Source organism: Balaenoptera musculus, chromosome 11 (genome assembly GCF_009873245.2).
Source record: "Balaenoptera musculus isolate JJ_BM4_2016_0621 chromosome 11, mBalMus1.pri.v3, whole genome shotgun sequence".
NCBI lineage: Eukaryota > Metazoa > Chordata > Mammalia > Artiodactyla > Balaenopteridae > Balaenoptera > Balaenoptera musculus.
In genome coordinates this window covers 99,806,714-99,821,179 of record NC_045795.1, presented here as the reverse complement: position 1 = coordinate 99,821,179, position 14,466 = coordinate 99,806,714, and the positions used below count along the sequence as shown (strand labels likewise).

At 36.7% G+C, this 14,466-nt stretch overlaps 1 protein-coding gene across 5 annotated transcripts in view; it reads left to right on the top strand.

The window, feature by feature from the left end:
• Nucleotides 1-14,466, top strand: part of TMCC1 (transmembrane and coiled-coil domain family 1) — a 220,687-nt gene that overhangs the window by 65,391 nt on the left and 140,830 nt on the right. For 3 of the 5 annotated variants that reach the window (XR_005021999.1, XM_036870625.1, XM_036870624.1), the window contains exon 1: nucleotides 1,768-2,465. Coding sequence is in view for 4 of the 5 variants with exons in the window: in XM_036870625.1 (XP_036726520.1) it covers nucleotides 1,890-2,465 (576 nt within the window). In the remaining variant the exon portion in view is untranslated. Of the gene's footprint in view, nucleotides 1-1,767; nucleotides 2,466-14,466 lie in introns of those variants that run through there. The other 2 variants (XM_036870626.1, XM_036870627.1) reach the window with 1 other exon arrangement.

The window sequence follows — 14,466 nt, the reverse complement described above, 5'->3', positions numbered from 1 at the left end:
ATACATGGTGAGAAGGTCTTCTGAGAGTAGTTACCAGGAAGAAAGGTCTAGTGGGTTTGCATTCCTGTCCCTTTGAACTCTAGTAGCCTGGAGGTCACAGTGAACTCTTAAATCCAGCTAATTTATGCCTTTTAGATTGCTACTTGGTGGCCAGGGGTCTGCATATCCCCAGAACATGACCGCCTTAGGTGCTTCACTAGTAGTGACTTAGACTGTTCAAAGTACTTGGTGTAGTGTATGGAGTTTTAAAGCTGTTTGAACGAAAGTCTGAGGTAAAATATGGAAATAAAGACCTTCCTACACCATATTTTGCCCTCCCTAGCAGGTTCTGTACATTAATACAATTTTGTTTTATATATTTGCAGAAACTCAATTAAAAAAAAACACACTTTCTATTATGAAAAATCTCATCCTTACCATCCCCCCCCTTTTTTTGGCATGTGATCTCTGTAACCATGGCAGTTGTGCTGACCTTGCATCTCTTAGTTTCAACTTCCTTTTAATTTCCTGCATTTAATATTGGTATGTGGTTGCTATTTGACCTTTCTTTTTCTCTACTTTCAGTCATACCCAGTTACTGTGTCACTTCTTTGCTTTTGAGTTTTTGTGAATACAGTTGTCCCTTGGTATCCTTGGAGGATTGGTTCCCGGACCCCTGCAAATACAGATATCCTCAGATGCTCAAGTCCTTTATATAAAATGACATAGTATTTGCATATAACTATGCACATCCTCCCATATACTTTAAATCATCTTTAGAGTATTTATAATACCTAATACTATGTAAATGCTATGAAAATAGTTATAGATACAATGTAAATGCTATGTAAATAGTTGCTGGGCACATGGCAAATTCAGGTTCTGCTTTTTGGAACATTCTGGAACTCCCCCACCCCCAATATTTTCCATCTGAGGTTGGTTAAATCTGCAGATGTGGAACCTGTGGATATGGAGGACTGACTGTGTATGAGAAGCCTCTGTCAGGGTTGACACTGTTCAAAGAAAGGGATTTCTTTGAGTCTCTTTTCTTGATAGCTGGTACTGAGCAAAGCTTTAGTCTCTCTGAAGACAGATTCTCTCTGGATCATTCACTCATATGGTGCCAAAAGATCATTTGGGCTTCAGCAGAGAATTCAGCTTATAAGATTTTAATTTCCATTTTCTTCTCAAAAGTGCAAACCTGTAACTTCTAGTTGCCAGTGACCTTGATGAGTATGAAAGTTAACCAGAAATTCCTCTTTTCCATTAAAATCCACGTACAGTTAGGTTGGAATATTCACTTCTCACTATTATTCTTTGAATTTACTCTACTGAGCTTCAGCATACAGATAATTAACTGTGGTTATGAATGAGAGGAATAATTTAAATTGCCTCAGCAAGGCTGTATATATTGAATGCTCTGTGCTCTGTTCTCTCTTATTCCCCAAGTAATGGCTGTTCTCTCAAATATTATGGTTTCCATTCCAAGATGACTCCTCTAGTATTCAGTTCTTCTTCATATTGAAACTTGTAGGGATTTTTTAAAACGTTGCTCTTTTCATTTCCCGTGTACTTGTTTCTGAGCTTTTTCTCCTATTCTAGAAAATAATCATTACCCACTATCTGGAAAACTATCTTTTAATCTTCTGATTAAAGATTGTTTAATGATAATGCCTAGTTGTTTGGCTAGTGGCATGTTTTTCTTTGTTTTAACCCTGGAGTTTCTGCATGGATTTATAATATGAGGTTCTTTTTTTTTTTTTTTTTTTTTTTTTTAACATTAGATAGGCATGAAGCCTTCGTCTCAAAGCTGCATGTGTAGTTACTGTTGAAGCAATGCCTACCTAATTTGACAGTCTTGGTGTGTTTAAAAATTTTTGAGTTTGCAAATAATCGTATTAAGTCTACTGATGGAGCCTTCGGGCAGTGAACAGTTATTTGAGGACCCTGATCCTGGAGGCAAATCCCAAGATGCAGAGGCCAGAAAGCAGACAGAATCAGAACAAAAGTTGTCTAAAATGACCCACAATGCTTTGGAGAACATTAATGTGATTGGCCAAGGCTTGAAGCATCTCTTCCAGCACCAGCGCAGGAGGTCATCAGTGTCTCCACATGATGTGCAACAAATTCAGGCAGATCCAGAACCCGAAATGGATCTGGAAGGCCAGAACGCGTGTGCTGAGATTGATGGTGTCCCCACCCACCCCACAGCTCTGAATCGTGTCCTGCAGCAGATCCGAGTGCCACCCAAGATGAAGAGAGGGACGAGCTTGCACAGTAGGCGGGGCAAGCCAGAGGCCCCAAAGGGAAGTCCCCAAATCAACAGGAAGTCTGGCCAGGAGATGGCAACTGTTATGCAGTCCGGCCGACCCAGATCTTCATCCACTACTGATGCTCCTACCAGCTCCACTGTGATGGAAATAGCTTGTGCTGCTGCTGCTGCTGCTGCTGCGTGTCTGCCAGGGGATGAGGCATCCGCAGAACGGGTAAGTCTGTTAGATTATCTGTTAACTTATTGTTCTTTGTATCTAGGACTCTGCAAACTTTGCTTTGGTGACTAAAAACAGGTATCTCATCAAGTACCTCAAAGTTGTGGCAAAAGATAGTTTCCCTTTTCATTAAATAAGTGAGTTGAATAATAATCATTATAGCTAATAATGAATGCTTATAATTATATTCCTATTTGCTTCCTAACATATTGCTATATTTTATTTATTTTATCCTTTTGCTGAAACCTTCAGTATACTTCATGTGCTCTTCATGTATTATATTAAAAGGCTCAGTTTTATGGCAGAGCAATAAAGATGCTTTGTTTGTTCTTGTTGCTTTAGTTTTACACATGAACTGGCTTTCTTAATATTAGTGAAGATAATGAATAAAGTTCTGGTATCTGGGTTTGTGCTTAGCATGGGAATATACTAAATTGCTTATAATTTCATTACACACTGTACCACATTATCAGCATTCAGTATACATTTTGCTTTCTACAGTAGAACGTATGCATTCTTATCATTTACACTTTTTTTTTAATTTTTGAATTTTATTTTATTTTTTTATACAGCAGGTTCTTATTAGTCATCAATTTTATACACATCAGTGTATACATGTCAATCCCAATCACCCAATTCATCACACGACCATCCCCACCCCCCCTGCAGCTTTCCCCGCTTGGTGTCCTTACGTTTGTCTCTACATCTGTGTCTCAACTTCTGCCCTGCAAACCAGTTCATCTGTACCATTTTTCTAGATTCCACATACATGCATTAATATACGATATTTGTTTTTCTCTTTCTGACTTACTTCACTCTGTATGACAGTCTCTAGATCCATCCACGTCTCAACAAATGACCCAATTTCATTCCTTTTTATGGCTGAGTAATATTCCATTGTATATATGTACCACAGCTTTATCCATTCATCTGTCGATGGGCATTTAGGTTGCTTCCATGACCTGGCTATTGTAAATAGTGCTGCAGTGAACATTGGGGTGCATGTGTCTTTTTGAATTATGGTTTTCTCTGGGTATATGCCCAGTAGTGGGATTGCTGGGTCCTATGGTAGTTCTATTTTTAGTTTTTTAAAGAACCTCCATACTGTTCTCCATAGTGGCTGTATTAATTTACATTCCCACCAACAGTGCAAGAGGGTTCCCTTTTCTCCACATGCTCCCCAGCATTTGTTGTTTGTAGATTTTCTGATGATGCCCATTCTAACTGGTGTGAGGTGATACCTCATTGTAGTTGTGATTTGCATTACTCTGATAATTAGTGATGTTGAGCAGCTTTTCATGTGCTTCTTGGCCATCTGTATGTCTTCTTTGGAGAAATGTCTATTTAGGTCTTCTGCCCATTTTTGGATTGGGTTGTTTGTTTTTTTAATATTGAGCTGGATGAGCTGTTTATATATTTTGGAGATTAGTCCTTTGTCTGTTGATTTGTTGCCAAATATTTTCTCCCATTCTGAGGGTTGTCTTTTCGTCTTGTTTATGGTTTCCTTTGCTGTGCAAAAGCTTTGAAGTTTCATTAGGTCCCATTTGTTTATTTTTGTTTTTATTTCCATTACTCTAGGAGTTGGATCAAAAAAGATCTTGCTGTGATTTATGTCAAAGAGTGTTCTTCCTATGTTTTCCTCTGAGAGTTTTATAGTGTCCAGTCTTACATTTAGGTCTCTAATCCATTTTGAGTTTATTTTTGTGTATGGTGTTAGGGCATGTTCTAATTTCATTCTTTTACATGTAGCTGTCCAGTTTTCCCAGCACCACTTATTGAAGAGACTGTCTTTACTCCATTGTATCTCTTTGCCTCCTTTATCATAGATTAGTTGACCATAGGTGTGTGTGGGTTTATCTCTGGGCTTTCTATCCTGTTCCATTGATCTATGTTTCTGTTTTTGTGCCAGTACCATATTGTATTGATTACTGTAGCTTTATACTATAGTCTGAAGTCAGGGAGTCTGATTCTTCCAGCTCCATTTTTTTCCCTCAAGACTGCTTTGGCTATTCAGGGTCTTTTGTGTCTCCATACAAATTTTAAGATTTTTTGTTCTAGTTCCGTAAAAAATGCCATTGGTAATTTGATAGGGATTGCATTGAATCTGTAGATTGCTTTGGGTAGTATAGTCATTTCCACAATATTGATTCTTCCAATCCAAGAACATGGTATATCTCTCCATCTGTTTGTATCATCTTTAATTTCTTTCATCAGTGTCTTATAGTTTTCTGCAGAGAGGTCTTCTGTCTCCCTAGGTAGGTTTATTCCTAGGTATTTTATTCTTTTTGTTGCAATGGTAAATGGGAGTGTTTCGTTAATTTCTCTTTCAGATTTTTCATCATTAGTGTATAGGAATGCAAGAGATTTCTGTGCATTAATTTTGTATCCTGCAGCTTTACCAAATTCATTGATTAGCTCTAGTAGTTTTCTGGTGGCATTTTTCGGATTCTCTATGTATAGTATCGTGTCATCTGCAAACAATGACAGTTTTACTTCTTCTTTTCCAATTTGTATTCCTTTTATTTCTTTTTCTTCTCTGATTGCCGTGGCTAGGACTTCCAAAACTATGTTGAATAATAGTGGTGAGAGTGGACATCCTTGTCTCGTTCCTGATCTTAGAGGAAATGCTTTCAGTTTTTCACCATTGAGAAAGACATTTGCTGTGGGTTTGTCATATATGGCCTTTATTATGTTGAGGTAGGTTCCCTCTATGCCCACTTTCTGGAGAGTTTTTATCATAAGTGGGTGTTGAATATTATCAAAAGCTTTTTCTGCAGCTATTGAGATGATCATATGGTTTTTATTCTTCAATTTGTTAATATGGTGTATCACATTGACTGATTTGCATATATTGAAGAATCCTTGCATCCCTGGGATAAATTCCACTTGATCATGGTGTATGATCCTTTTAATGTGTTGTTGGATTCTGTTTGCTAGTATTTTGTTGAGGATTTTTACATCTGTATTCATCAGTGATATTGGTCTGTAATTTTCTTTTTTTGTGATATCTTTGTCTGGTTTTGGTATCAGGGTGGTGGTGGCCTCATAGAATGGGTTTGGGAGTGTTCCTTCCTCTGCAATTTTTTGGAAGAATTTGAGAAGATTGGGTGGTAGCTCTTCTCTAAATGTTTGATAGAATTCACCTGTGAAGCCATCTGGTCCTGGACTTCTGTTTGTTGGAAGATGTTTAATTACAGTTTCAATTTCATTACTTGTGATTGGTCTGTTCATATTTTCTATTTCTTCCTGGTTCAGTCTTGGAATGTTATACCTTTCTAAGAATTTGTCCATTTCTTCCAGGTTGTCCATTTTATTGGCATAGAGTTGCTTGTAGTAGTCTCTTAGGATGCTTTGTATTTCTGCGGTGTCTGTTGTAACTTCTCCTTTTTCATTTCTAATTTTATTGATTTGAGTCCTCTCCCTCTTTTTCTTGAGTCTGGCTAATGGTTTATCAATTTTGTTTATCTTCTCAAAGAACCAGCTTTTAGTTTTATTGATCTTTGCTATTGTTTTCTTTGTTTCTATTTCATTTATTTTTACTCTGATCTTTATGATTTCTTTCCTTCTGCTAACTTTGGGTTTTGTTTGTTCTTCTTTCTCTAGTTTCTTTAGGTGTAAGGTTAGATTGTTTATTTGAGATTTTTCTTGTTTCTTGAGGTAGGCTTGTATAGCTGTAAACTTCCCTCTTAGAAGTGCTTTTGCTGCATCCCATAGGTTTTGGATCATCGTGTTTTCATTGTCATTTGTCTCTAGGTATTTTTTGATTTCCTCTTTGATTTCTTCAGTGATCTCTTGGTTATTTAGTAACGTATTGTTTAGCCTCCATGTGTTTGTGTTTTTTATGTTTTTTTCCCTGTAATTCATTTCTAATCTCATAGTGTTGTCGTCAGAAAAGATGCTTGATATGATTTCAGTTTTCTTAAATTTACTGAGGCTTGATTTCTGACCCAAGATGTGTTCGATCCTGGAGAATGTTCCGTGCGCACTTGAGAAGAAAGTGTAATCTGCTGTTTTTGGATGGAATGTCCTATAAATATCAATTAAATCTATCTGGTCTATTGTGTCATTTAAAGCTTCTGTTTCCTTATTTATTTTCATTTTGGATGATCTGTCCATTGGTGTAAGTGAGGTGTTAAAGTCCCCCACTGTTACTGTGTTACTGTCGATTTCCTCTTTATAGCTGTTAGCAGCTGCCCTGTGTATTGAGGTGCTCCTGTGTTGGATGTATATATATTTATAATTGTTATATCTTCTTCTTGGATTGATCCCCTGATCATTATGTAGTGTCCATCCTTGTCTCTTGTAACATTCTTTATTTTAAAGTCTATTTTATCTGATATGAGTATTGCTACTCCAGCTTTGTTTTGACTTCCATTTGCATGGAATATCTTTTTCCATCCCCTCACTTTCAGTCTGTATGTGTCCCTAGGTGAAGTGGGTCTCTTGTAGACTGCATATATATGGGTCTTGTTTTTGTATCCATTCAGCAAGCCTGTGTCTTTTGGTTGGAGCATTTAATTCATTCATGTTTAAGGTAATTATTGATACGTATGTTCCTATGACCATTTTCTTAATTGTTTTGGGTTTGTTTTTGTAGGTCCTTTTCTTCTCTTGTGTTTCCCACTTAGAGAAGTTCCTTTAGCATTTGTTGTAGAGCTGGTTTGGTGGTGCTGAGTTCTCTTAGCTTTTGCTTGTCTGTAAAGCTTTTGATTTCTCCATCGAATCTGAATGAGATCCTTGCCAGGTAGAGTAATCTTGGTTGTAGGTTCTTCCCTTTCATCACTTTAAATATATCATGCCACTCCCTTCTGGCTTGTAGAGTTTCTGCTGAGAAATCAGCTGTTAACCTTACGGGAGTTCCCTTGTATGTTATTTGTCGTTTTTCCCTTGCTGCTTTCAGTAATTTTTCTTTGTCTTTAATTTTTGCCACTTTGATTACTATGTGTCTCGGCGTGTTTCTCCTTGGGTTTATCCTGTATGGGACTCACTGTGCTTCCTGGCCTTGGGTGGCTATTTCCTTTCCCATGTTAGGGAAGTTTTCGACTATAATCTCTTCAAATATTTTCTCTGGTCCTTTCTCTCTCTCTTCTCCTTCTGGGACCCCTATAATGCGAATGTTGTTGCGTTTAATGTTGTCCCAGAGGTCTCTTAGGCTGTCTCCATTTCTTTTCATTCTTTTTTCTTTATTCTGTTCCACAGCAATGAATTGCACCATTCTGTCTTGCAGGTCACTTATCCGTTCTTCTGCCTCAGTTATTCTGCTATTGATTCCTTCTAGTATAGTTTTCATTTCAGTTATTGTATTATTCATCTCTGTTTGTTTGTTCTTTAATTCTTCTAGGTCTTTGTTAAACATTTCTTGCATCTTCTCGATCTTTGCCTCCATTCTTTTTCTTAGGTCCTGGATCATCTTCACTATCATTATTCTGAATTCTTTTTCTGGAAGGTTGCCTATCTCCACTTCATTTAGTTGTTTTACTGGGGTTTTATCTTGTTCCTTCATCTGGTACATAGCCCTCTGCCTTTTCATCTTGTCTATCTTTCTGTGAATGTGGTTTTTGTTCCACAGGCTGCGGGATCGTAGTTCTTCTTGCTTCTGCTCTCTGCCCTCTGGTGGATGAGGCTATCTAAGAGGCTTGTGTAAGTTTCTTGATGGGAGGGACTCTTATCATTTATTCTTAATGAACAGTTTTTTTTGGTCTGCCTGGAAGGAGAGCTAAGCATAACAAATTTAGGGGGAACTCCATTCATATAACTCTAACTTCATCTCTCAGTTATGGTTAATTGAGGCACTAACCTCAAACTGTTTCAAACTAGGTTTTGAGAACTCAGATACATGTAGCTAGGTACGTAGTGACAATGAGGGAACTCAAGTGTTAGAGGATTGGATGGACTGAAGAAAGAGTATGTGCCCTGTCTATGGGACTCGTCTGGTGGCTCAGTGGTTGAGAATCTGCCTGCCAATGCAGGGGACACAGGTTCGAGCCCTGGTCCGGGAAGATCCCACATGCCGCGGAGCAGCTAAGCCCGTGCACCACAGCTACTGAGCCTGTGCTCTAGAGCCGAGTCACAACTACTGAGCCCACGTGCTACAACTACTGAAGCCCGTGCACCTAGAGCCTGTGCTCCCCAACAAGAGAAGCCACTGCAATGAGAAGCCCACGCTCTGGAACAAAGAGTAGCCCCCGCTCGCCACAACTAGAGAAAGCCCACATGCAGCAACGAAGACCCAACGCAGCCAAAAAAAAAAAAAAAAGAGTATGTGCCTTGTCTAAAGGGACAGTGTCTTCTTAGCTTTAGCTGATTGTTTTAATTTAGGACTGTGAGCCCAGTCTTGCCAGGGCTTCTGAATTTTCAAGAGAGCTAGAAAGTTAAATGAATAATCTCTTGATTTTTAACATACTGTGCAAGCCAAAACAGAACACATTTGTGGGTGAGGTCTGTCCCTTAGTGTCACCATCTTGCTATCTTTTGGCTTTACTTTTATGTATTCCTTAGGGCTTTTATGATAGTAAATCACTTTCATTCTGTCTGCTTCTGGCACCAGTAAGTTTATTTTATAGCATATTTAGCCTACAAATCTAAATATTGAGTCTAGGACCTTTAAACCTCTCCTATCTAAAGAAGACACTGGGGGCTTCCCTGGTGACACAGTGGTTAAGAATCCGCCTGCCAATGCAGGGCACACAGGTTTGAGCCCTGGTCCAGGAAGATCCCACATGCTGCAGAGCAACTAAGCTTGTGCGCCATAACTACTGAGCCTTTGCTCTAGAGCCCGCGAGCCACAACTGCTGAGCCCGTGTGCCGCAACTACTGAAGCCCACACGCCTAGAGCCCATGCTCCGCAACAAGAGAAGCCACCACAGTGAGAAGCCCGCGAGCTACAACAGCTGAGCTCGTTTGCCGCAACTACTGAAGCCCACATGCCTAGAGCCGTGCTCCGCAGCAAGAGAAGCCACCGCAATGAGAAGCCCGCGCACCACAACGAAGAGCAGCCCCCACTCTCCGCAGCTAGAGAAAGCCTGCACGCAGCAATGAAGACCCAACAAGCCAAAAATAAATAAATAAAATAAATTTAATAAATAAATAAATAAAATAAAAAAGACACTAAATAGAAACAAACAGATAGTGGACAGTAAATCTCTTTAAGAAGTTAAACGTGTCAGAAAAACAGATCCACCAGAATTACAGAATCATCAGAATAATGATTCACTTCATTAAAATTAAAAGTATAAATGAGGAAAAGTAGCATATATTTATGCTATAATTCAAGTAAAAAGGACATTCGATCATCAATTATGCAATCTACTTGGCAATACAAACTAACAATGTAATTGTATAATTTGTCTTAATCTGTACCAGAGAACATTAAGAAATTTATTGGTAGCGATTCTAGGATTACAGACTTTTATGTTATAATGAAAGAGCATAAGTAAAGCTTACTGTATGCATTTATATTGTTTTGAAAACTTCATAGAAACAAAGCCAAGGGAGAATCTTTTTTCATAAAATTGTTTTTTTTAATGTTCTTTGTCAACTTTACTGACATATACTTCAATAAAACCCAGTAATTTTAAGTGTGCAGTTTGATTAGTTTTGAGAAATTAATAGTCATGTAACAGCAATCATGGTATAGAACATCTCCATCACCCCAGGATGATTTCTTATGCTCCTTTGCTGTAAGTCCTCTGTTCTCTAACCAACCCTTGGCCCCTGGCAACCACTGATTTGCTTTCTATCACTATTGTTTTGCCTTTTCTAGAATTTAATGTAAATGGGATCATACAGTGCATAGTCTTTTGTGTTTGGCTTCTTTCACTTAGCATAATGCTTTGGAGTTTCAGCTATGTTCTTGCATCGTTTTTATTGCTGAATAGTATTCCATTGTGTATCTATTTGTTTATCCATTCACCAGCTGATGGACATTTGGATCATTTCCATTTTCTGGCTGTAATGAAATGAACTGCTGTGAACTTTTGGATATAGGTCTTACAGACAGTCAGTAAAAGTTTTTATTATCAAAAAAATTATTTAAAAAGATACGTACTTTGAATATTTCATTTTATTTTTATTTTTTAATTTAATTTAAATTTTTTTTGGCTGCACTGCGTGGCTTGTGGGATCTTAGTTCCCTGACGAGGGATCGAACCCGGGCCCCGGCAATGAAAGCACCAAGTCCTAACCGCTGGACTACCAGGGAATTCCCTTATTTTAAAAATTTTATTGAAGTATATTTGAATATTTTATTTTAACATAAAACTAAGGTTGTCTTACATTTTATTTTCCTTTTTAAATTGAACTATAGTTGACATACAATATTATATTCGTTTCAGATGTACAGCACTGTGATTTGACATTCACATACATTATGAATTGATCACCACAATAAGTTAAGTAACCATCTGGCACCATACAAAGTTATTATAATGTTATTAACTGTATTTCCTATGCTGTACATTACATCCTCTTCACCCATTTTGCCCACCTCCCCACCCTTCTCTCCTCTGGCAGCCACCAGTTTGTTTTCTTTATCTATGGGACTCTCTGTCTTGTTTTTTAGGTTCAACATATAAGTGAACTCACATGGTATTTGTCTTTCTCTGACTTATTTCACTTAGCATAATAGCCTCTAGGTCCATCCATGTTGTTGCAAATGGCAGGGTTTCATTCTTTTTTATGGCTGAGTAACATACCATTGTGTATATATCTTCTTTATCCATTTGTCTATCAGTGGACACTTAGATTGCTTCCATATCTTGCCTATTGTAAATAATGCTACAGTGAGCGTAGGGGTGCATATATCTTTTCGAATTAGTGTTTTCATTTTCTTTGAATAAATACCTAGAAGTGGAATTGCTGGATTGTATGGTAGTTCAATTTTTAATTTTTTTGAGGAACCCCCATACTGTTTTCCATAGTGGTTGCACCAATTTCCATTCCCACCAATAGTGCATGAAGGTTCCCCTTTCTCCACATCCTCGCCAACACTTGTTATTTGTTGTCTTTTTGATGATAGCCATTCTGAGAAGTGTGAGGTGATATCTCATTGTGGTTTTGATTTGCATTTCCCTGATGATTAGTGATGTTGAGCATCTTTTCATGTATCTATTGACCCATCTGTATGTCTTCCTTGGAAAAATGTCTTTTCAGGTCCTCTGCCCATTTTTTAAATTGGATTGTTTGGTTCTTTGATATTGAGTTGCGTGAGTTCTTTATATATTTTGGATATTAACCCCTTATTGGATATATCATTTGCAAATATATTTTTCCATTCAGTAGATTGTCTTTTCGTTTTGTTGATGGTTTCCTTCACTGTGCAAAAGCTTTTGAGTTTGATGTAGTACCATTTGTTTATTTTTGCTTTCATTGCCCTTGCCAGAGGAGACAGATCCCAAAAAAAATACTGCTAAGACTGATGTCAAAGAGCATAACGTTTTAAAAACATAAATCTACTATTGGACTTCTGTTCCTTTCTTGTACTCATTGTATAGACTGTAATTTCTAGTTTTAATTTTTATAAAGTGGAGTGATAACTTAATGACACTTGTGAAGCAGTTGGGGTCTGAATCTTAGGTTTTAATAATCTCTTGAAATATCTTGCCCACCTTAAATTCATTTTTTTAAAAGCAGCTTACCTGTATTGAGTCTTAAAGTGCTTTACTTAGTTTTCATAGAAACAGCAGCCCTTTTTCTACTCATATCTGATTGGTTTATTTAGTATTTAGTTAAATTATTATAATGAGTATAAGAAACTGATATGGGAGCAAGATGTGTATGGAAGTACTAGCCATGAACATTGATTCTCATGAAGGCATAAAGTCCACATGTCTTTTGAAGAAAACAGAGAGTTTAAGAATAATATGACAAGTTGGTTAAGTAGAGATTAGTCTGGAGAACTTCTACTCTGCTGTATCTTAGTATGTGAGATTGATCGTTTTGAATTCTAAATATTGGCTCCTCTATTTTTATATCTTTTTTTTTCTCTCTTGACTCAAAGTTCTGAGTATGAAAATGTTTCAGTACTGGTTATCAACATTTAAGTACACTGATATTTCTGTCCCATGGAGTTAATAGCATTCTTATAGACTTGCACGTGCATGTAACCATGTGCACACATGACCCGAAGACAAATGTTGAGTTGATTTTCAAGTGTATCCATTGTGCTTGAAAGCTACCTGCTTTTGCCTTAGCCATCTGCCACATAACCAGTCTAGTTTTAAAATTAGATTCTTGGCCTTTAAGCTCGATTCCTTTTTAAAAAAAAAAAAATCAGATTTGGCAAGTATTTATTTGTGGCTAATATGTGCAGACCATGGCTTTGACCTAATATTGGAAATGGGACCTGGTTGGAACAGTCATGACATGTTGAATACAAAGGTTCTGTATTCCCTTTCTTTTCAGGTTTACTAACGTCAATCTTTTTCTCACAGAAAAATCTTATTGACAAATACAGTCCGCTACAGTACTTGTATATACTTGGTCAAATTACATTATTTAAAGGATCATCTTTAAATTCACAAAGGCAGATTGATATAGTCATAAGCAGTTTTATCTATAAGTGCTTTGTGATTTGAAAGTTAAAAAGTTAATTTTTTTGAATTTGAAAGAAATATGTCCAGTGTAGAAACCTTTGAAAATACAGAAAAATAAAAGAAGAAAAAAACTATTGCCAATATTTTGGTGTTTTTTCTCAATATATTACTTACATATGAAAAACATATCGAAGAAAATTTAAATTTATTTAGTTTTATTAAGATTAACATTTTAAGATAAAACCAGAATCTTATTAAATGCACAGTTTTTTTTTGTTTTTTGTTTTTCTATTATTTTTGATTAAAGTTCTATCATGAGCATTTTTAGATACTTATAAATATTCTTTATAGATTTTTACTGACCGCATAATATTATAACATATTTTGTTGTAATGCCATAATTTGTGTTAACCATTTTTAGATATTCAGTTGGAGATGGGAAAATGAATATATTTAAATTTTCAATATAATTTCCTTTATGTAAAACTATATGAAATATTAATCAAGAGATATTTAGGAGTACCTAGTGGTAGTGATGATAATGATAGGCTACCATTCGTCTTGTGCTTATTATGTGGCAGACAGTGTGTTTACACAAGTTATGTAATTTTCTCATTAATTCTAAAACAGCCCTCTCTTTTGTATTTTCCCTTTTCTGTTGATGAAATAACAGAGGCATAGAACAGTTAAGTATGCCATGATTTCACAGCTAGCATATTTCCAACTAGAGTGTTTCAGAACTAAAATAATAAGTCTAGGCCATTTATATTTTGATTAGATATGTTTTAGTAACTGCTGTGTGCTAGACACTATCTGATTCGAAAACTCTTTTATCATACCAAACTCTCTCTCCATTTTTATGTATTGGGCATTGGTCAGAGGAATCTGGGAAAGCTTTGAAGGAAGGGCAACAGGATTTTGTTGTAGATAATAGGGAGTAAGGATATCCTCTACGTTAAAGACGTTTTGGAATAAAACTAATGTTTTCTTAGTAAACTTACAGTCTTTCAAGGTATATTATGGACTTGAACAATAAGGCTGGTGACATTTTGGATGATATGTTGAGAGAATGCCTAGTGTCCACAGGGCTTGCAAGACAGGCGCCAGGTCTTAGCTTTGTATCCCTCCGAGCACCTAAAAGGACAACATTTTACACACAAGTACCTCATGCAGAAATAGCATTTTAGGGTATTTACTAACTAATGAGCAAATCCTCTTCTCTGTCTACATCTTAAGTGTTGTGTCCTTCTAAGTTTTAACCATAGCCTGTACCAGTCTTTTTACTCCTTTGTGAACTTAAATGCTTCCACAAAATTTTGGTCTCCAACCTGACCAATCTTATATGATCTTCAGAATTGGTTATTTATCTGTTGGTTGTCTGCATAGACAGTTCAAACTCATCATTTACAAATTTAAATTCATCATCATCATCTCTCATAAACCTTTTTGCCTTCTAGTGTGTTTTT